At 40.8% G+C, this 22,229-nt stretch overlaps 1 protein-coding gene across 3 annotated transcripts; it reads right to left on the bottom strand.

The window, feature by feature from the left end:
- Positions 1 to 3,081: 3,081 nt before the first annotated feature.
- On the bottom strand, positions 3,082 to 21,922 carry LOC100380539 (StAR-related lipid transfer (START) domain containing 7). 3 transcript variants are annotated; one of them, XR_006757492.1, is made up of 9 exons: positions 20,796 to 21,922; positions 20,379 to 20,542; positions 13,356 to 13,405; positions 12,875 to 12,985; positions 7,773 to 7,855; positions 7,522 to 7,621; positions 7,322 to 7,406; positions 4,649 to 6,502; positions 3,082 to 4,574 (listed from the first exon to the last, which is right to left on the bottom strand). XR_006757492.1 is itself a non-coding variant. In NM_001173824.1 (8 exon segments), coding segments are annotated over 8 exon segments (1,215 nt in total). In that variant the 5' UTR covers positions 21,251 to 21,777; the 3' UTR covers positions 5,711 to 6,335.
- Positions 21,923 to 22,229: the final 307 nt, after the last annotated feature.

Raw genomic sequence — 22,229 nt, 5'->3', positions numbered from 1 at the left:
GCTGGCTGTATCTGCTGTTCCCGAGCTGTTCCATCTTTGTCCTTGGACATTGAGACTATTCTTTGTCCATTAGCTGGAGGACCTAAGAGCTGGAGATATTGATGTACTTTAACAAGATAACCATCATTCCACCAAACTCTGTTTTCATTGATTCCCCATAACGTAGTAGTAATTTCATTAACAAACTCTTCCTGTTGTTCTGTTTTGATTCATATTATGTCGATTTAAAAAAAAATCTGAGTTAAACGGTGAAAATGTATGTGTTTTAGGTATCCTATGGGGTGGGGTACGAGGGATGGGAGGGCGGGGTTTGTCGCAGTCTATGCGCAGGAAGGGCGGTGCCCGCTTTCACTGCAGTGAGTGTGACCTATGACTAATCCTTTTTTTGTAATTTTCTTGATGTCCCTAGCCACACTGTATTACGAACACTGCCCCTATCTCAAAAGTGTGTAAGTCGGTGTCATTTGGGTCCATCACTCCCCAGGTCTGCAACCCTCCCTGATGCCAATGGACATCCACCACTTCTCCTCCTGGGCTATCAATGCCGTAGAGCTGTGGTGTTGTCCTCGGAATACAAACAGAGTTGTTGGAAGACCAAAGCATCAAGAAATAGCATATTCTGGTGGCGGATTGTTCCTTTCATGATTTTAGAGCGGATTACAATATTCACTCATGATGGACTGACTGGCTCCAGTCATGCATTTTTCTATCAAAGTGATCAAAATGTACTTTTTACAGGATTCTACTTTTTTAGCTCTACCATCCCACCTTTAATTGACCAGATTGAACCTGGTCCCACATAACCTCAGATGGCTGTACATCTCTGCCCAGGACCCCATTGTGCTTGATCTAACCATGCAGTACTTCTTCTGTCCATGGTGGTGCCAAGCACTTTGGAGTCTTGTGAGCACTCTCCGCACTACATGCTTAACTGGATGTAAAAAATAATCCTACATCTTTATCCATAGTTATGACAGAGTTTTGTCCAATTCGGATTCTCACCATTCTTCTCTGAGGTGTGCCCTCGTTCACCCCTCCTCAAGGACTTAAAGGGGTTGGATTGGTATAGACAGTGTATGTAGATGGACTTTCAGTACAATATTTCTTACACCCATCCTATGCGTTTTAATACTTGAGGGTGTACGAGTACATACTTTAAAGAGGAGGAGAATTAGGCTCCATTGATGCACTAGTCTAGTGTGAGGTCAAAAGTCACAACTGCACATTTTCCATTGGGTAAGATCTGAAGCCATTTTTGATTTGAAGGACAATTTTTTAACCCCTTATATTCTGACAAGTACGTTGTTTCTGTGGGTCCAAATAAATTAAACAAAAAGACTGTGTGAATCTCTGAAATTGAAATGAATGTGTCAGTGTTAAATTGACAAGGATTGGACAGGACAAAAGGAGAGAGACTTATTGAATTATTGTGAATAAAGCAGTTTTGTGGTTTCCTACAAGCTGGCTGCAGCGTGGCAGATTTATGGCCACAATCAATTAGCGCAAGTGTCTCCACATTTGACTAAGGCACTTAATCTCCACCAGTAGGTCAGACTTTACAGTATCAAAGTACTCAAGACTGTGGACATATTGGCTCTGAAAACCATACTGCTGAGACATTAATTTACCATGTCATTTGGCACAATGTTACTTATGCCAACAAGTTTTCAATCCCAGAGATAATGGGCATATAGACTGATATCACGTGTATACTCGGCTTTCTTTTTATCCAGTTTTCTGGTCTGAATTTACAATGGAGGGTATTTTATGCAGTCTCTGTGTGGTGTGAAAGGAATTACCTTAAGATAACATTCGCTAATTTGAATAAACTCTCAAAAACATTGTCAGCCTCTGATTTTAATGTTCAAAGAAGTTTTATCCAAAGGTACACGTTCTTCAGACTTTTATGGTTCATTTGTATCATAAAATGCTTTATGATTTGTATCAACTGGGTTTGTCAACCAGATGATTCAGTCTAAGCACAAATAAAACATCCGATGTCATCATATATGGAAGCAATGAGGAAATGGCTTCCCCCCTCTAAAACAGAACTGACCATGTTCCCGCTCAGTCAGAGAACGTTTTATTTACCCACTTATCTCTGTCATGCCATAAAAACCAAACCTTGCTTTCTTTGTCTAGGAAAAATTATCTTGTAAACCAATGTGATCCGAATGCGTGTTGCCGTTTGAATACAGGCTGTGCCCTCTTCAGTAGGTCACGGATGCCATACATTATCATACTGCACATTTCCAGTGGATGGTGTGGTTTGACATTTCTACCGTTTCACATCCTGGACCTGCTTCAGCCATCGGTTGTCTACATATAACACTGTATAGGAGTTTAGGCAAAGATTTCATAGGAGAACGTCAGAGTGGGGCGGGCGGCAAAGATTTAAATGTCCATAACAATTGTTCATTTTGGCAGAGAAGTACATTTGTGTCCTGAAAAGATTTAGGTATCGGGCTAACACAGATCTGGCCACTGGGGGTACGTGGCACCCATCTTACAAAAGAAGGTTTAACGGAATAAATAAAACACATTCAGGAAGGAGCAGCTTGGCATTGCAGGAGAAACAGCACACGACTGACAAATGACTCCTAGGTAAAATTGTTATGTGGGCCCTAAAGGGACAGGATATGCTGATTTTTTAAATGTTATTTAACTAGTTAAAGTTAAGAACAAATTCTTATTTACAATGACAGCCTTCCCCGGCCAAACCCTAACGACGCTGCCAATTATGCGCAGCCCTATGGGACTCCCAATCACGGCCGGTTGTGATACAACCTGAAATCGAACCAGGGTCTGTAGTGACGCCTCTAGCACTGAGATGCAGTGCCTTAGCCCGCTGCAGAGCCTTAGCTAACGAGTGGTGCAGCGGTCTGAGGAAGACAATGGCACTGCACTAGCTAAAGCATGCGAGCAAGATGATATGTTGTAAAACCTTTTTATAATACATTAGTATTTCACTACTTGTTAACATTGCATTTCAATAAGCATTTAACACATTATATAGCATTTCTAAAGGCTTTTTCATCAAAGTTATTATAGTGTAGCCAAAGATTAAGGCAAAATACAATATACTTCAAATGGATTTATTGAATCTGATTAGTTGCTCCATTTCAACATGGAATCATACAATGACGACTTCTTTCCTGGTTTCATAGATTTTTGTTTTCTTCTCAATTTCTTTCACACAATTTCTAAAGAATCAACTTCTGGAAATCATATCCAAGGTGTTCAACTGCATGTTGAAAAAGAGATTTAGTTTATAGAACACACCACTGTGACCTACGGGAGGTGACATAGTTGTCTAGAAAGAAAAAGTGATAGCACACCAGAAAGTGGTACAATCACAAGGTGGACATTCCCAAAACATTGCATACAGTAGTATTTCAATATAGAAACCAAAGTTTCTTATGTTCAGCATACAGTAGCTCTACAACTGACCATCTCAAAACAAAAGCTCAATTAGAGGCAATTTCCTCTCACAACATTTCAAACATTTATATACTGCTAACTGAACAGTTTTTTCCCCCAAACAGAAAACAAGTGTGTTTATCAAAGGTAAAAGTAGGAAAACGATCTTCATACTTGATGAGAGTAAGTTACTTTAAAGGGATGGTTCCGGATTTTGGCAATAAGGCCATTTATCTACTTCCCCAGAGCCAGATGAACTTGTGGATACCATTTTTATGTATCCGTGTCCAGTATGAAGGAAGTTAGTTTGCTAGCAAATGCTAACGCTAACTAGCGTCAGCACAATGACTGGAAGTCTATGGGTATCTGAAAGCATGTTAGTAGATACCCATAGACTTCCAGCCATTGTGGGACCCCAAGGAATTAAACAAAATTACCCATACCATAGTTCAATAGCATCCTTTTAATCAGTGGTGTAAAGTACTTAAGTAAAAATATTTTAAAGTACTAAAGTAGTTTTTTGGGGTCTGTACTTTAACATTTATATTTTCCAACTTTTACTTCACTACATTCCTAAAGACAATAATGTACTTCTTACCCCATACATTTTCCCTGACACCCAAAAGAACTCGTTACATTTTGAATGCTTAGCAGAACAGGAAAATGGTCCAATTCAAGCACTTATCAAGAGGTCATCCTACTTCTGATCTGGCGGACTCACTAAACACATGCTTATTTTGTAAACAATGTCAGAGTGTTGGAATGTGCCCCTGGCTATCCGTAAATTAAAACAAGAAAATGGTGTCGCCTGGGTTGCTTAATATAATTCATTTGAAATGATTAATTCTTTCACTTTTGATATTTAAGTATATTTAAGAAATTACATTTACTTTTCATACTGAAGTATTTTAAAAAACCAAATACTTTTACTCAAGTAGTATTTTACTGGGTGACTTTCACTTGAGTCATTTTCTATTAAGGTATTTTTACTCAAGTATGACAATTTGGTACTTTTTCCACCACTGTTTTTAATGCACTTTTACATTTCTAACTCAGTAATGGTGAACTACCAACAATCTGTTTCATGTACTGTAGTCACGCATGTACTGTATACTGGAAGCATAAATTCATGAAAGTCACTGAAAAAAAAATACCTGTTTTAACCAATATCAGCAACACAGACAAAAAATACCTGTTTTAACCAATATCAGCAACAGACAAAAAATACCTGTTTTAACCAATATCAGCAACACAGACAAAAAATACCTGTTTTAACCAATATCAGCAACACAGACAAAAAATGAATATCACACAGAAACCGGTGTTAATTCCAATTGTACCAGATTGTCAGGCTGTAAATAGAGAATTCACATGTGTTTATCTATCCCACAGAGCACACATTCATGCCCCTTGGTCCACCAGAAGGAACTAGCTAATATATCAGACTGAAAAAAAACCCACATTAAATATATTAGACATATACACACAAGGATGCAAAGGGAACATGATGTTACTACACACGTGCCTTCCAAAGCTCATCAGTAATAGAAAAAGTGTTGCACTACTGTAAGTAAGGCTACTTTCACTGTGAAGGTACAGTAACAGCTGAGCAAACAAACATCTTCCTCTGTAGTGCAAACTATCAAGCAGTCTGTCCTAATAATGCCTGTTCCATTACTTTGAACTTTGTACTCAGGACAAAGTACAGTTATTCAGTCACAGTCATGGGGGCAGCAGGTAGCCTAGCAGTTAAGAGTGTAGGACCAATAATCAAAACGTTGCTGGTTCAAATCCCAGGGCAGACTAGGTTAAAAACATCTGTCCATGTGCCCTTGAGCAAGTCATTTAACCCTCATTGTTCCTGTAAGTCACTCAAGATAATGTAAATATCCATTCCATTGGAAAGCAGATAGTTAGGTGACAAGAACACACATGCTTATTTTTTTATAGAATTTTTGGATCAGGGCATAAAACATGGACGAGTGGAGGGGAACTGCAATGCAAGTAAAACAAAAACCAGCAAGAACACTTTCCCATAGAGGATTTTGCGGTTGCCATAAGACACCTTGGACAGGAAGACACTGGTAATCTTCAGAAGGCTGTTAGAAGTGACCTGGCAGTTTAAAACACAGACAAGATGTGACAGACAAAGAAGTGAGAAACCTCAGTTCTGCAGACAAAAACGTCACTAATCCCATAACGTGAAAAAGAGACCACTAGAGCCCTTAAATTCACTCATCTGTGGAAGTCAATGTGCCAAGGCATTCAGCTACAAAGCATGTTCCTTGAGTTCCTGGTATCACATCGTGTTTATTTATAGATGTTCTTCTTTCTCAGTTGTATAAACAAACTATGCATGCATGCATGTAGCTAAGCCTTTACAGCGAGCTATTTCAGTGCGGATATGACCAAATAAGGAACACAAACAAGGTGGCTGGAAGAAACTACTAGACATGGTGGATGACGTGAGAAACAATGCTTTGGCAACATCTCTATAGGGGAAATGTTTTTGGTGCAGTCTCGCTAGTTGGTGTAGCAGCTAGTTAACAAAAGGAGGCATGATGGACACCTCTCCCCTCAGGATGTTGGCTGTCTAGCACTATTGTTTCAAGGCAGAAAGCTCCAATGGCAATTCTCCTGGCAGAAAAAGAGAAGTCTTTCCTCCAAAGTGTTCAAAGGCTCTTGTTGGTACAATTTAAGCTTCTCATGACAATTATGTTATCAATATGGCTGTGACCATTATAACCACTCAAATAGCAACAGTATAGCACGAGTACAGCATATCTTCAACGTATGTATATTCCAGCTTCATTTGATATCCCATCACCCCTTGTCCAAAAGCTTGTGTTTTGAAGCTCGTTGAATGCGAGCAGGTGCAGGTTACTCTCCCCAACCCTGCTTAAAAAAAATGTCCCTTAGGCGTAGATCTGCCCAGGGCGCGTGTTGTCCCCAAGCCGGTCCTGGCTGGGCTGGTGCTTGGTGTCCTTGGACTTCACGGCGCTGGCATAATCATAGATCCCTACCTCCAGGTTCTTAGCCTTCAGGGCTGCAGTATGCAGTTTCTCCAGAAAGTCAGGCATACCTATGAGTGAGGAGGACAAAAGCTGATGACCAGGATAACATACAACCACAGGGCAAACCACAGTCATGGCAGTGGAGACTGCTGACCTCAAAAGACCTACTTTTTTCCTTTTAAAGGGTTTGATTGAATACTCTAACCTAAGGTGACTCTCCATCCAGATAAAAGTAAATCAGACCAAGAAGCAAAGCAGTGAGCTACAATACCAGCAGATCAAGTTGTGGGTCATGCTGAAGAATCAGCCAATAACTGTAGCCCAGCTACCGCAGCAAAAAAAAAAAGAATCTCTCTCCCATTGAGTTAGGTCAATATAATAACATATAATATAATAACACCTGAAACCCCACCTCTTTAAGGAATACCTAGGATAGGATAAAGTAATCCTTCTAACCCCCCCCCCCTAAAAGATTTAGATGCACTATTGTAAAGTGGTTGTTCCACTGGATATCATAAGGTGAATGCACCATTTTGTAAGTCGCTCTGGATAAGAGCGTCTGCTAAATGACTTAAATGTAAATGTAAATAATAGTTTTGCATAGTCAGTGGCTGCATTTGATGGAAAGATCGCTGGGAATTGATGGTTCCTTTTGTGTCCTACTGCCCTTCAGTGAAGCACTTCTGCTGTGTCGCTTCAGAGAAATATCTGACTCCATGTACGTACATTTACTATGAACAGATGGCTGTCCTTTTGAATAAGGAGGGCTGTTCCTGTAAATATCCCATACATCTTTTGTTTGATATTCTAACAATTACTACATCCAGTTTACACTTGGGGATAATCATTAAGCTCAGTGAAGAGAAACCAGGAGTATGAGGGCTCACCACTGGACACCATCCAGCTCACACAGTAGCGGGGAAAGGCGGTCTGAGGGTCGTCGCTGTAGGTCAGAAGGTAGTTAAAGCCATTCTGTGGGTCAGGACGACATGACAAGGTCAGATACTGTAATCTAACATGCACACAATAAGCATACGTCACTATAGGGTAAGATTATCTGTTGTCTTATGATAGCCTCTCTATTCACCTCATCAAAGGACTTGTGAGGGCGAATGACCATCTTGGACTGGTATGAGTGGACTCTGACATAGTCCTGAGTTTCTGGGACTCCAGGATGCTGAACTGCTCTAAATGACCAAAAAAGGGAGAAAAAGGGAGAAGAGAGAGTAAATAAAAAATAAAAAAAGATTCCAAGCATCTGAGTGGAAAAAAAAGTGATACAAAATTACCTCACATTTGTATTTAAATAGAACTATTTTACATAAAGTCAACCCTCACCTGGAGATCAGGACCATCAGATTATTCTCCACATCAACATTGTAGCGACGCACATAAACATAGTCCCTCGAGTACATGGGATACTGTGGGAAGATAATCCAACACATCAAAAATACAATATAAAATGTAGGATACAACTACACGTTGCCATCTGTGACCTACGACACAGCCCTTATTCAGGGAAACCTCGCTTCTGCTTCATAAAATACAATACTGCAGAAGTTCCCAAGCTAGGGGTCATGACCCCATGTGGGGGGGGTCGCCTGATATGTAAATGCATTCACGGGAGAATTTCCAAAATCATGAGGAAAAAAAATGTACACAATACCAGTCAAAATTTTGGACACGCCTACTCATTCAAGGGTTTTTCTTTATTTTTACTATTTTCTACATTGTAGAATAATAGTGAAGATGTCAAAAATATGAAATGACACATGGAATCATGTAGCAACCAAAAAAGTGTTATAAAATAAATGTTGATTTGTCTATTTGAGATTCTTCAAAGTAGCCACCCTTTGCCTTGATGACAGCTTAGTACAGTCTTGGCATTCTTTCAACCAGCTTCATGTGGTAGTCACCTGGAATGCATTTCAATTAACAGGTGTGCCTTGTTAATAGTACATTTTTGGAATTTCTTCCCTTCTTAACCTGTTATGGCTAGGGGGCAGTATTTTCACGGCTGGATAAAAAACGTACCCGATTTAATCTGATTATTACTCCTGCCCAGAAACTAGAATATGCATATAATTATTAGCTTTGGATAGAAAACACTCCAAAGTTTCTAAAACTGTTTGAATGGTGTCTGTGAGTATAACAGAACTCATTTGGCAGGCCAAAACCTGAGAAGATTCTGTACAGGAAGTACCCTGTCTGACCATTTCTTGGCCTTCTTTGTCATCTCTATCCATTACAAAGGATCTCTGCGGTTACGTGACACTTCCTACGGCTTCCATGGGCGCTCAGAGCCCGGGAAAAAGCTGAATGACGTAATTCAAAGCCCTGGCTGAAACACACGAGCGCTTTTGCTAAGTGGTCTATCAGAGGACAAAGGGCTTAGGCGCGTGCACTGGCCGCCCCCGTCTTTCTTTTTTCCCCTCTATTTACCGAAACGCAGATTCCCGGTCGGAATATTATCGCTTTTTTACGAGAAAAATGGCATAAAAATTGATTTTAAACAGCGGTTGACATGCTTCGAAGTACGGTAATGAAATATTTAGAAATCTTTTGTCACTTAATGCGCCATGCGCACGACCCTTATTTACCATTCGGATAGTGTCTAGAACGCACGAACAAAACGCCGCTATTTGGATATAACGATGGATTATTTTGGACCAAACCAACATTTGTTATTGAAGTAGAAGTCCTGGGAGTGCATTCTGACGAAGAACATCAAAGGTAATCAAACTTTTCTAATAGTAAATCTGATTTTGGTGAGTGCTAAACTTGGTGGGTGTCTAAATAGCTAGCCCTGTGATGCCGGGCTATCTACTGAGAATATTGTAAAATGTGCTTTCACCGAAAAGCTATTTTAAAATCGGACATCGAGTGCATAGATGAGTTCTGTATCTATAATTCTTAAAATAATTATGTTTTTTGTGAACGTTTATCGTGAGTAATTTAGTAAATTCACCGGAGGTTTGCGGGGGGTATGCTAGTTCTGAACATCACATGCTAATGTAAAAAAGCTGGTTTTTGATATAAATATGAACTTGATTGAACAAAACATGCATGCATTGTATAACATAATGTCCTAGGGTTGTCATCTGATGAAGATCATCAAAGGTTAGTGCTGCATTTAGCTGTGGTTTTGTTTTTTGTGACATTATATGCTAGCTTGAAAAATGGGTGTGATTATTTCTGGCTGGATACTCTGCTGACATAATCTAATGTTTTGCTTTCGCTGTAAAGCCTTTTTGAAATCGGACAGTGTGGTTAGATTAACGAGAGTCTTGTCTTTAAAATGCTGTAAAATAGTCATATGTTTGAAAAATGGAAGTTTTCGGATTTTAGAGGAATTTGTATTTCGCGCCACGCCCATCATTGGATATTGGTGCAGGTGTTCCGCTAGCGGAACATCTAGATGTAAGAGGTTAATGCATTTGAGCCAAGCAGTTGTGTTGTGACAAAGTAGGGGTGGTGTGCAGAAGATTGTCTAACCAAATAGGGCTAAGTCCATATTATTGCAAGAACAGCTCAAATAAGCAAAGAGAAACGTCATTCCATCATTACTTTAACTTCTCTAGGGTATGTGGGACTGTAGCGTCCCACCTTGCCAACAGCCAGTGAAATAGCAGAGCGCCAAATTCAAAACAACAAAAATCTCAATTCAAATTTCTCACACATACAAGTATTATACACCATTTTAAAGATAATCTTCTCAATAAACCAACCACACTGTCCGATTTCAAAAAGGCTTTACGGCGAAAGCATAGCATTAGATTATGTTAGGACAGCACCTAGACAAGAAAAACCACACAGCCATTTTCCAAGCAAGGAGAGGCGTCACAAAAACCAGAAATACAGCTAAAATGAATCACTAACCTTTGATGATCTTCATCAGATGGCACTCATAGGACTTCATGTTACACAATACATGTATGTTTTGCTCGATAAAGTTCATATTTATATCCAAAAAAACCATTTTATATTGCCGTGTAATGTTCAGAAATGTTTTGCCTCCCAAAACTTCCGGTGAATGAGCACATCAATTTACAGAAATACTCATCATAAACGTTGATAAAATATTCAACTGTCATTCAAAGAATTATAGATACACTTCTCCTTAATGCAACCGCTGTGTCAGATTTCAAAAAAGCTTTACAGCGAAAGCACACTTTGCAATAATCCGAGTACGGCGCTCAGTCACAAAACCAAACCCGCCATTTTGTGGAGTCAACAAAACTCAGAAATAGCATTATAAATATTCACTTACCTTTGATGATCTTCATCGGAATGCACTCCCAGGAATCCCAGTTCCACCTTAAATGTTCATTTGTTTCGATAAAGTCCATCCTTTATGTCCAAATACCTCCTTTTTGTTCGCGCGTTCAGTCGAGTAATCCAAATCCACTGTGCTCGCGCAGTTAATTCAGACGAATTGTCAAAAAAGTTATATTACAGTTCGTAGAAACATGTGAAACGATGTATAGAATCAGTCTTTAGGATGTTCTTATCATAAATCTTCCATAATATTCCAACCGGACGAAGCATGAAACAACGTTCTAAAGACTGTTGACATCTAGTGGAAGCCGTAGGAAGTGCAAAACAACCCCACAGACACTGTATATTGGATAGGAAATCACTTGAAAAACTACAAACCTCAGATTTCCACACTTCCTGGTTGGATTTTTTCTGGGTTTTGCCTGCCATATGAGTTCTGTTATACTCACAGACATCATTCAAACAGTTTTAGAAACTTCAGAGTGTTTTCTATCTTACTAATAATATGCATATCTTAGCTTCTGGGACTGAGTAGCAGGTAGTTTACTCTGGGCACCTTCTTCATCCGGACGTCAAAATACTGCCCCCTACCCAAGAGAGGTTAAGACATGAAGTCATTCCGGAAAATTTCAAAAACTTGAAAAGTTTCTTCAAGTGCAGTCGAAAAAAACATCAAGCGCTATGATGAAACTAGCTCTCATGAGGATCGCAACAGGAAAGGAAGACCCAGAATAACATCTGCTGCAGAGGATACGTTCATTAGAGTTAACTGCACCTCAGAAATTGCAGCCCAAATAATGCTTCACAGAGTTCAAGTAACAGACATCACGACAAACTGATCAGAGGAGACAATGAATCAGGCTTTCACGGTCAATTTGCTGCAAAGAAACAACTACTAAAGGACACCAATCATAAGAAGAGTCTTGCTTGGGCCAAGAAACACAAACAATGTACATTAGACCGGTGGAAATCTGTCCTTTGGTCTGATGAGTCTAAATTTGAGATTTTGGGTTCAAACTGCTGTGTCTTTGTGAGACGCAGAGTAGGTGAACGAATGATCTCCGCATGTGTAGTTCCCAGCGTGAAGCATGGAGGAGGAGGTGTGATGGTACTTTGCTGGTGACACAGATTTTTCTGCAGCGATATGTCATCCCATCTGGTTTGCGTTTAGTGGGACTATCATTTGTTTTCAACAGGACAACGACCCAACACACCTCCAGCATGTGTGAGGCCTATTTGACCAAGGAGAGTGATGAGTGCTGCATCAGATGACCTGGCCTCCACAATCACCCCGACCTCAACCCAATTGAGATGGTTTGGGATGAGTTGGACCGCAGAGTGAAGGAAAAGCAGCCAACAAGTGCTCAGCATATGTGCGAACTGAACATTAATGCCATGTTCAAAACAACTGGGAACGGTCATCTAATTCCAACTCGCAAACTTGGGCCTCTTTCTAGAGCTCTGACCTAAAGATCACTGACGTCATGATTTGACCTCGTATTTTTCAAAGTTCCCAGTTGTCGTGAAAGCACCATAAAACTCCTGGTAGCCTACCCTTCACCAGCTCTGTGTGAAACTGGATTCAGTGCTCTCTTTTGCATTAAAACCAAATATCAATCCAGGCTGGATGTGACAGCAGAGATGCGCACTGTCAAGCACCTCCCTGACTTTGAGAAGCTCAGGCGCGACGTGCATCTAGCCACACCCATCTCATTAGTGGTGGTGAGATAGGAGACATTATGTCAGACTAATTTGCTATTGACTGTAATAGCCCCACGTAAAAAAAATATATGATGGTAAGTTGACAGTACAATCAGAAATACTGTTAGAATGTTTTTCAATTGACTGCCATAGCCCCAAATAAAAAGTAAACATTGGCTGTTAATTAGATTTATTTTACTTTGGTGGAGATCACGAGACTTTTTAGATATCAAAATGGGGTCGTGGGACAAAATAGTTTGGGAACTCCTGCTAGCAAGTATCTGTAATAATCAAATTGAGAGCATCATGAGCAAGGCAAGAACATGAAGCACTCACAACAGTCTACAAATGTTACTTTGTAACATCAGAGAGAACCCACTGAGGCATATCACAAGTGCATGACTTTGATGATAAGCATGAGTTCTGCATTTCTAGTGTGTGAGTTGGCAGGGGAAACTTACAGGGAAACGTGTGGCCCAGTGCACAACCTCTGAGCCTGTGTTGACGTCCCGGTCCACCACCTCCAGCTTGAGAACCAGAGCATCCCATGTCTTCCTGTACACCGTGTCCAACTGGGGCAAAGGGCAGAGCATGAGACAAGAGAGGAGCAGAGGCGTAATATAGCACGCACATACAACACCTAGAGCTACATACTTGCACAAAAACCTTACACTCCAAGCGCAGTTGGGTAAATAGACAACAAGAGCTAAATATGGACATAGACACTCAAACGCAAGAGGAGCGTATGAACATACAGGGAATCTGGTGCTGAATCTACACACAAGTCACTTGTACAGGTGACACCACACATTTTACTACAGAATACATTTCTTGAAGGGTTCATTAAAAGCACGAAGTTTCCTCTTGCACACAAATGTGTTTTTTTGCATTAAATTAATTTAGCAATTTAGACAGTTAGCATAAAGGAAACTAGCTTAGTACCTGGACATTGAAGAACTGTCGGGGGGTGACGTCGTTATAAGAACCCAAAACTGAAAAGATGAGAGGGAAAAGGGTCTTAATGATGACACCAGGGATGTCCGACAAAATAAAAATCTTCATCGACCATGAGACGTCGGTTCTTTCAAAAAAATCGACTGGTCGAAATTTTCAAACGTGTATTCTTCCATATATAGACACATCCTACGTGTTTTAATCAAATCAACTACAGTGTAGTCGGAAAGTATTCAGACCACCTGACTTTTTCCATATTTCATTATGTTACAGGCTTATTCTAAAATTGATTAAAGTTGTTTTTTCCCACCCTCATCACACACAATACCCAATAATGACAAAGCAAAAACAGGCTTTGAAATTTTTGCAAATGTAGAAAAAAAATACAACATTTAAAATATCACATTTACATAAGTATTCAGACCCTTTACTCAGTACTTTGTTGAAGAACCTTTGGCAGCGATTACAGCCTTGAGTCTTCTTGGGTATGACACTACAAGCTTGGCACTCCTGTATTTGAGGAGTGTGCCCCATTCTTCTCTGCAGATCCTCTCAAGCTCTGTCAGGTTGGATGGGGAGTGTTGCTGCACATCTATTTTGGGGTCTCTCGACCGGGTTCAAGTCTGGTCTTTGGCTGGCCCACTCAAGGACATTCAGTGACTTGTCCTGAAGCCACTCCTGCATTTTGGTGTGTGCTTAGGGTCCTGTTGGAATGTGAACCTTTGCCCCAGTCTGAGGTCCTGAGCACCCTGGAGCAGGTTTTCATCAAGGATCTCTCTGTACTTTGCTCTGTTCATCTTTCCCTTGATCCTGACTAGTCTCCCAGTCCCTGCCGCTGAAAAACATCCCCACAGCATGATGCTGCCACCACAATGCTTCACCTTAGGGATGGTGCCAGGTTTCCTCCTGACGTGATGCTTGGCATTCAGGCCAAAGAGTTGAATCTTGGTTTCATCAGACCAGAGAATCTTGTTTATCATGGTCTGAGAGTCCTTTAGGTGCCTTTTGGCAAACTCCAAGCGGCTGTCATGTGCCTTTTACTGAGGAGTGGCTTCCATCTGGCCAAACTACCATAGAAGCTTGATTGGTGGAGTGCTGCAGAGATGGGAGAATCTTCCAGAAGGACAACCAACTCCACAGAAAAACTCGGGAGCTCTGTCAGAGTGACAGTCAGGTTCTTGTTCACCTCCCTGACAAAGGCCCTTCTCCTCCGATTGCTCAGTTTGGCCGGGCAGCCAGCTCTAGGAAGAGTCTTGGTGGTTACAAACTTCTTCCATTTTAGAAAGATGGAGGCCACTGTTCTTGGGGACCTTCAATGCTGCAGAAATGTTTTTGGTACCCTTCCCCTGATCTGTGCCTTGACACAACCCTGTCTCGGACCTCTACGAACAATTCCTTTGACTTCATGGCTTGTTTTTTCCTCTGGCACGCACTGTCAACTGTAGGACCTTATATAAACAGGTGTTTGTCGTTCCAAATCATGTCTAATCAATGAAGTTATTTTACTGAAATCCCTAATTTGTTTAGTTAAAACATTCCCTATTCCCTCAACCCTTGCTCTCTTTCCATGACACATGTATGCATTGCATGCACGAGACCAATAGGGCCTGACCTACAGCATATCATAATCACATCAATGAATTTGTTATATCAAACTTTGAACACTAAGTTAAAGACTGGAGGTATTGCTTGCCTGAGATAGAATACCTCATGATAAGCTGTAGACCACACTAGCTATATTATTCGTAGCCGTCTATTTACCACAACAAACCGATGCTGGCACTAAGACCGCACTCAACGAGCTGTATAATGCCATAAGCAAACAAGAAAATTCTCATCCAGAAGCGGCACTATTAGTGGCTGGGAACTTTGATGCAGGCAAACTTAAATCCATTTTACCTAATTTCAACCAGCATGCCACATATGGAAAAAAAAAAATCACTAATAAACTCTAGACCACCTTTCCTCCACACACAGACACACATACAAAGCTCTCCCTTGCCCTCCATTTGGCAAATCTGACCATAAATCTATCCTCCTGATTCCGGCTTACAAGCAAAAACTAAAGCAGGAAGTACCTGTGACTTGCTCAATACGGAAGTGGTAAGATGACGCGGATGCTACACTACAGGAATGTTTTGCTAGCACAGACTAGAATATGTTCCCGGGATTCATCCGGGGATGGACATTAGACCGGTGAAAATGAGTCCCAATTTGAGATTTTTGCTTCCAACCTCCATGTTTTTGTGAGACGCAGAGTAGGTGAACGGATGATCTCCGCATGCGTGGTTCCCACTGTGAAGCATGGAGGTGGTGTAATGGTGCTTCGCTGGTGACACTGTCAGTGATTTCTTATTTTTTTTTGTATTCAAGGCACACTTAACCAGCATGGCTACCTCATCATTCTGCAAGCCGAAGAACACCATCCCAACTAGAGGTCGACCGATTAATCGGACTGGCCGATTAATTAGGGCCGATTTCAAGTGTTCATGACAATCGGTAATCAGCATTTTTGGACACCGATCATGGCCGATTACATTGCACTCCACGAGGAGACTGCATGGCAGGCTGACTACCTGTTATGCGAGTGCAGCAAGGAGCCAAGGTAAGGTGCTAGCTAGCATTAAACGTATCTTATAAAAAACAATCAATCTTAACATAATCACTAGTTAACTACATATGGTTGATGATATTACTAGTTTATCTAGCTTGTCCTGCGTTGCATATAATCGATACGGTGCCTAATTTATCATTGAATCATAGCCTACTTCGCCAAACGGGTGATTTAACAAGCGCATTCACAAAAAAAAGCACTGTCGTTGCACCAATGTGTACCTAACCATAAACATCAACGCCTTAAAATCAATACACAAGTATATATTTTTAAACCTGCATATTTAGTTAATATTGCCTGCTAACATGAATTTCTTTTAACTAGGGAAATTGTGTCACTTCTCTTGCGTTCTGTGCAACAGAGTCAGGGTATATGCAGCAGTTTGGGCCGCCTGGCTCGTTGCGAACTGTGTGAAGACTATTTCTTCCTAACAAAGACAGCCAACTTCGCCAAACGGGGGATGATTTAACAAAAGCGCATTTGAGAAAAAAGCACAATCGTTACACGAATGTACCTAAACACCAATGCCTTTCTTAAAATCAATACACAGAAGTATATTTTTTAAACCTGCATATTTAGTTAAAAGAAATCTAGGTTAGCAGGCAATATTAAACTAGGGAAATTGTGTCACTTCTCTTGCGTTCATTGCACGCAGAGTCAGGGTATATGCAACATTTTGGGCCGCCTGGCTCGATGCAAACTAATGTGCCAGAATTTTACGTAATTATGAAATAACATTGAAGGTTGTGCAATGTAACAGGAATATTTAGACTTATGATGCCACCCGTTACGGAACGTTTCTGTATTTCACTGAAAGAATAAACGTTTTGTTTTCGAAATTATAGTTTCCGGATTTTACCATATTAATGACCTAAGGCTCGTATTTCTGTGTGTTACTATATTATAATTAAGTCTATGATTTGATAGAGCAGTCTGAGCGGTGGTAAGCAGCAACAGGCTTGTAAGCATTCATTCAAACAGCACTTTACTGCGTTTGCCAGCAGCTCTTCGCAATGCTTCAAGCATTGCGCTGTTAATGACTTCAAGCCTATCAACTCCCGAGATTAGTCTGGTAATACTTAAAGTACCTGGCCTCCCGGGTGGCGCAGTGGTCTAAGGCACTGCATTGCAGTGCTAGCTGTGCCACCAGAGATTCTGGGTTTGAGCCCAGGCTTTGTCGCAGCCGGCTGCGACCGGGAGGCCCATGGGGCGGCGCACAATTGGCCCAGTGTCGTCTGGGTTAGGGAGGGTTTGGCCGGCAGGGATATCCTTGACTCATCGCGCACTAGCGACTCCTGTGGCAGGCCGGGCGCAATGCACGCTGACCAGGTCGCCAGGTGTACGGTGTTTCCTCCGACACATTGGTGCTGCTGGCTTCCGGGTTGGATGTGCATTGTGTCAAGAAGCAGTGCGGCTTGGTTGGGTTTCGGAGGACGCATGGCTCTCGACCTTCACCTCTCCCGAGTCCGTACTGGAGTTGCAGCGATGAGACAAGACTATAACTACTACCAATTGGATACCACGAAATTGGGGAGAAAAAAGGGGTAAAATAATACAATAATAAAAAAAAAAAGTTAAATACTAAAGTACCTATTAGAACATCCAATAGTCAAAGGTATATGAAATACAAATGGTATAGAGAGAAATTGTCCTATAATACCTACAACCTAAAACCTCTTACCTGGGAATATTGAAAACTCATGTTAAAAGGAACGACCAGCATTCATATGTTCTCATGTTCTGAGCAAGGACCTTAAACGTTAGCTTTTTTACATGGCACATATTGCACTTTTCCTTTCTTCTCCAACACTTTGTTTTTGCATTATCTAAACCAAATTGAACATGTTGTTTCATTATTAATTTGAGACTAAATTGATAGATGTATTATATTAAGTTAAAAAATTATTTTAAAAAAAATAGTGTTCATTCAGTATTGTTGTAATTGTTATTATTACAAATATATATATATATAAAAAAATATATATATAAAAAAATAAAAATAAAAATCGGCCGATTAATCGTTATCGGCTTTTTGTGGTCCTCCAATAATCGGTATCGGCGTTGAAAAATCATGGAACACCATACCAACCGTGAAGCACGGGGGTGGCAACATCATGTTGTGGAGGTGCTTTGCTGCAGGAGGTACTGGTGCACTTCACAAAATAGATGGCACCATGAGGAAGGGAAATTATGTGGATATATTGAAGCAACATCTCAAGACATCAGTCAGGAAGTGAAAGCTTGGTCGCAAATGGGTCTTCCAAATGGACAATGACCCCAAGCATACTTCCAAAGTTGTGGCAAAATGGCTTAAGGACAACAAAGTCAAGGTATTGGGGTGGCCATCACAAAGCCCTGACCTCAACCCTATAGAACATTTGTGGGCAGAACTGAAAAAGCGTGTGCGAGCAAGGAGGCCTACATACCTGACTCAGTTACACCAGCTCTGTCAGGAGGAATGGGCCAAAATTCACCCAACTTATTGTGGGAAGCTTGTGGAAGGCTACACGAAACATTTGACCCACGTTAAACAATTTAAAGGCAATGCTACCAAATACTAATTGAGTGTATGTAATCTTCTGACCCACTGGGAATGTGATGAAAGAAATAAGTTGAAATAAATCACTCTACTATTATTCTGACATTTCACATTCTTAAAATGAAGTAGTGATCCTAATTGACCTAAGACAGGGAATTTTTACTCGGATTAAATGTCAGGAATTGTGAAAAACTGAGTTTAAATGCATTTGGCTAAGGTGTATGTAAACTTCCGACTTCAACTGTATATATGCGCTCATCTCAGTGAACTAATCCACTGTGGTGCTCTAGACTAAAAGCCAATTTATGCTTGACACGAAGATGTGGTAGGAGGCTCCTTATCGAGGGTGTGATGCAATTGCAGAGCCTCCAGAGGCATGCAGAGGCCAAATCGAGCTCTGTAGCACATCGCCATGCACCTCCCTAATTTTGGGCAGTACATCCTGTAGAAAACAAAAACTCACTTCCTTGACAACAGCTCTACACTGCTCCACGACGCGCAAGAAGTATGAATGCCCTGACTTCTGCTGAGCCTGTATGACCGTAAATGCTACATGACCAATGCAGACGTCGGATTGACCATGCGCCCAGATGCACTTCTCTCTCCAGAATGCGCTCTGCCGAATATTTGTGTCCATTAATTGTTTCATAACTTCATTGTGTGAATTGTTGTGTTTGATTGTTAGTGTATATCAATTCCCCATTACATATCACCAGTAGTACATTTACCGTTAATTCCTAACATTTCCAATCTACAATGTTCGTTTCTTTGGCTACGGTCATTTGTTAGTACATTAAATATTATTATTCCAGTCTTCCCGTTATCATTGTCAGAGTGGACACATTGTTTGCAGAGTGCACAACCTATGTTACACTTGTAAGAAACAAGTTTTGGTTTATTTCATTCCATTTACGAGTTTTGTCAATTTAGTCATTGTCTTTTGTTTAGTGACAGCAATGTTGAGTTAGGATGCGCAAGCATACAAGTAGGCCAATAGGCTACCTGGCCTGCGCGTAAATGTAGGCAAATAAAATGTTCCCATTTGGGGATCGGATAGTATTTCTGATTGGCTTAATGCACCACCACTAATAACCTGTGGAGCAGGCAATGGTGATATAAGTTACTTTTTAGGCTTGTTTCATTTCCATTTGGATAGAATTTTGATTAACCACATGACAATGATTGAGATATGAAGACGTTATTATAAATGACATTTCACGAAAATGTGCATATGAAAACCATAACTAGCACGCAGATCGGTTGAAATGGTAAGATAAATAGGCATTCCACATGAGAAAGATTGCAGACTCCTCGTTTTGCCTATTACCGGCAACTTCAGGAGAGTCATTTCAGAATCTCCACAAGCCACAGGAGGAGAATAGTTTGGTCAGGTTAAGTTTTTTTCTTTTGGTTATCTAGATCTCTGGCTCCCTCAAGGCATTTGTTTTATTTAAAATCAGACAAGTTTCAGTCAACAAAGATGATATATATATATATTTTTTTTTTTTTGTCAACAAAGATACATTTTTTGTCAGGGACAGCCCTAGTGCCATCCCCACGGCCTCCACAGTTCACTCAGACAGCCATCTTGTACACCATTATTTTTTGCTACTGCTCGACTAAAGAAATCTTGAACGACCAACAGCCTATCGACCAAACAATCGACCAGTCGACTAAAAGGGGTCAGCCCCTTGATTAAACTCAGACATGTAGATGATGATCATGGCAAAAAAAGAACATGGAAAAGAGTGCAAATCTACATCAAAGGGTTGATGAAATGATGACAAACCATATAGTCACAAAGAAAAGGTTTACTGCATGTTCTGGATGTCAAAGATCTGTGACAATGCAGGCTTACCTCTGTATTCACACAAGTGGCTTCCCTCAATTGGCCGCCTCCACACTTTGAAATTCTTCTTCTCCATGACAACTTCCCAGCTTGTCTCCACCTGCCCTTCAGCCTTCTCTGAGGATGCACTCAGATTCTTCACTGACTCCAAAGCTTGGAGCTCTAGTCCACACCTTTGGATGTGAGCAGAGTTAGAGTTCTTACCATAACAAGCGACATGTACTGGTGTTGCTGTATATACAGGTTTTAAACACTCAACATGCAAAGCATACCGCCTGCTTTCACATTACAGGACAAGGTTGATGTAAAGGTAGTCCTAACATTCCACGCCTGCATTATGTAAACAATTGGGCAAATAACAGTGTACATTTATATGCACAACAACATGTTTCTCATTTAGAGTTGGAAGTAACAGCTTGTCGCTACCTGTGTAGTTCTTCATCTCGGACCTTCTCGTCCTCCCACAGGAAGACACCGGCCAGTGCAGCCACAAGCTTCCCCGTGGAAGCGTGCTTGTTCTGGAGTCGACGCCATATGCTTCCTACCAGGGTCCACCTAGTTCGCTCTGAGTACAGGTTTGCGTAAAGCTCTCCAATCTGATAGGCGCGTCGAAGCCTCTGGCCTGTCACAAAGCTGCAATGGTTGGCAAAAATTGACAGCAGGCCTTGCTTCTTATTGTCAGACGCCACTTTTTTACTGGTGCCCACCCCGGATCTCTGGAGCCATGATAACAACAGGCCCATGCGTCTTCTCATCCATGTCGTGGTTTCGGATTTGCCATTGCCAATTCCCTGTCTCACTGTATTACTGCTTTGAAACCAAACAGCACACACACTGATTTCACATAATTTTATAAGTCGCCGTGGTGTAGACTGAAACATTCTGCTGATTGTGGAAGAGTAAGTTCGACCACTAGAAGTGACAGCTTATTAAAGCAAGTGCACGCCTATTAGTTAACTTTCCTATCATATGTGATATCTGTGGTGTATTTGGAACATTTGTTACCAACAATGTCAATTGTAACGTTGTCAGTATTGATGGGAAATTAACTAACTACGAATCATTTATATAACATAGGAAGTAAACACTGCCAAAGATGCAGATTACTCTAACGCTAGGTGGTTATGTTGTTAACTTAAAGGCCTAAGAGATTACAACAAAGTATCAAACCAGGTCTCAAACTGTATTTGACATTAGCTTGTTAGCTAAGCTACGCAATTCAAGAGCACGAGACAAGCACCAGCTAACGTACCAGCATTGAACCGATGGTATTTGAGTGACGGCAGGCACAATGTACAGTTTATGAATAGTCGTATAAACCACTATTGATTTTAATAGTCGTCCATTTGGTTCAATTATTAGCTAGCTCACCAATTTAATCGTACTTTCAACTCCGTGCAATAACCAGCATCACGTTTTTCTTACACATCGAAGTCAGTCGACATGATATTTGTCCCTAGTTACCACAGCCACAAAGTCATAATCATGGCTAAAACCCGCCTATTACTACAATTTATCTTATTAAAATCTGATTTAAAACCTACCCGTACCCTAACCTTAACCGCACTGCTAATTTTAAATTAAGACCAAAAAGCTCATTTTTGTTTCATACATTTTTAAGATATAGACCGTTTTGACTTTGTGGATGTGGTAACTAGTGACAAAGGATCAAGCGCTTGTTCACGCCAATGGGGTTCAATCCCGGATAGCACTAACCAATAGAGTTCACACCCCCCTCGAGAGTACCCGCCTTATCTGGTCAACACAATTATTATTGGTTTCTTATCATTGGGGTGCTATTTCATTTGTAGTAGTTGGTGTCAATCTTTTGATTAGCCACTAGCAGTTAAATTGGGATCC

The sequence above is a fragment of the Salmo salar genome, chromosome ssa01 (assembly GCF_905237065.1).
Source record: "Salmo salar chromosome ssa01, Ssal_v3.1, whole genome shotgun sequence".
Taxonomy (NCBI): domain Eukaryota; kingdom Metazoa; phylum Chordata; class Actinopteri; order Salmoniformes; family Salmonidae; genus Salmo; species Salmo salar.
This window is presented reverse-complemented; position numbering and strand designations above follow the sequence as displayed.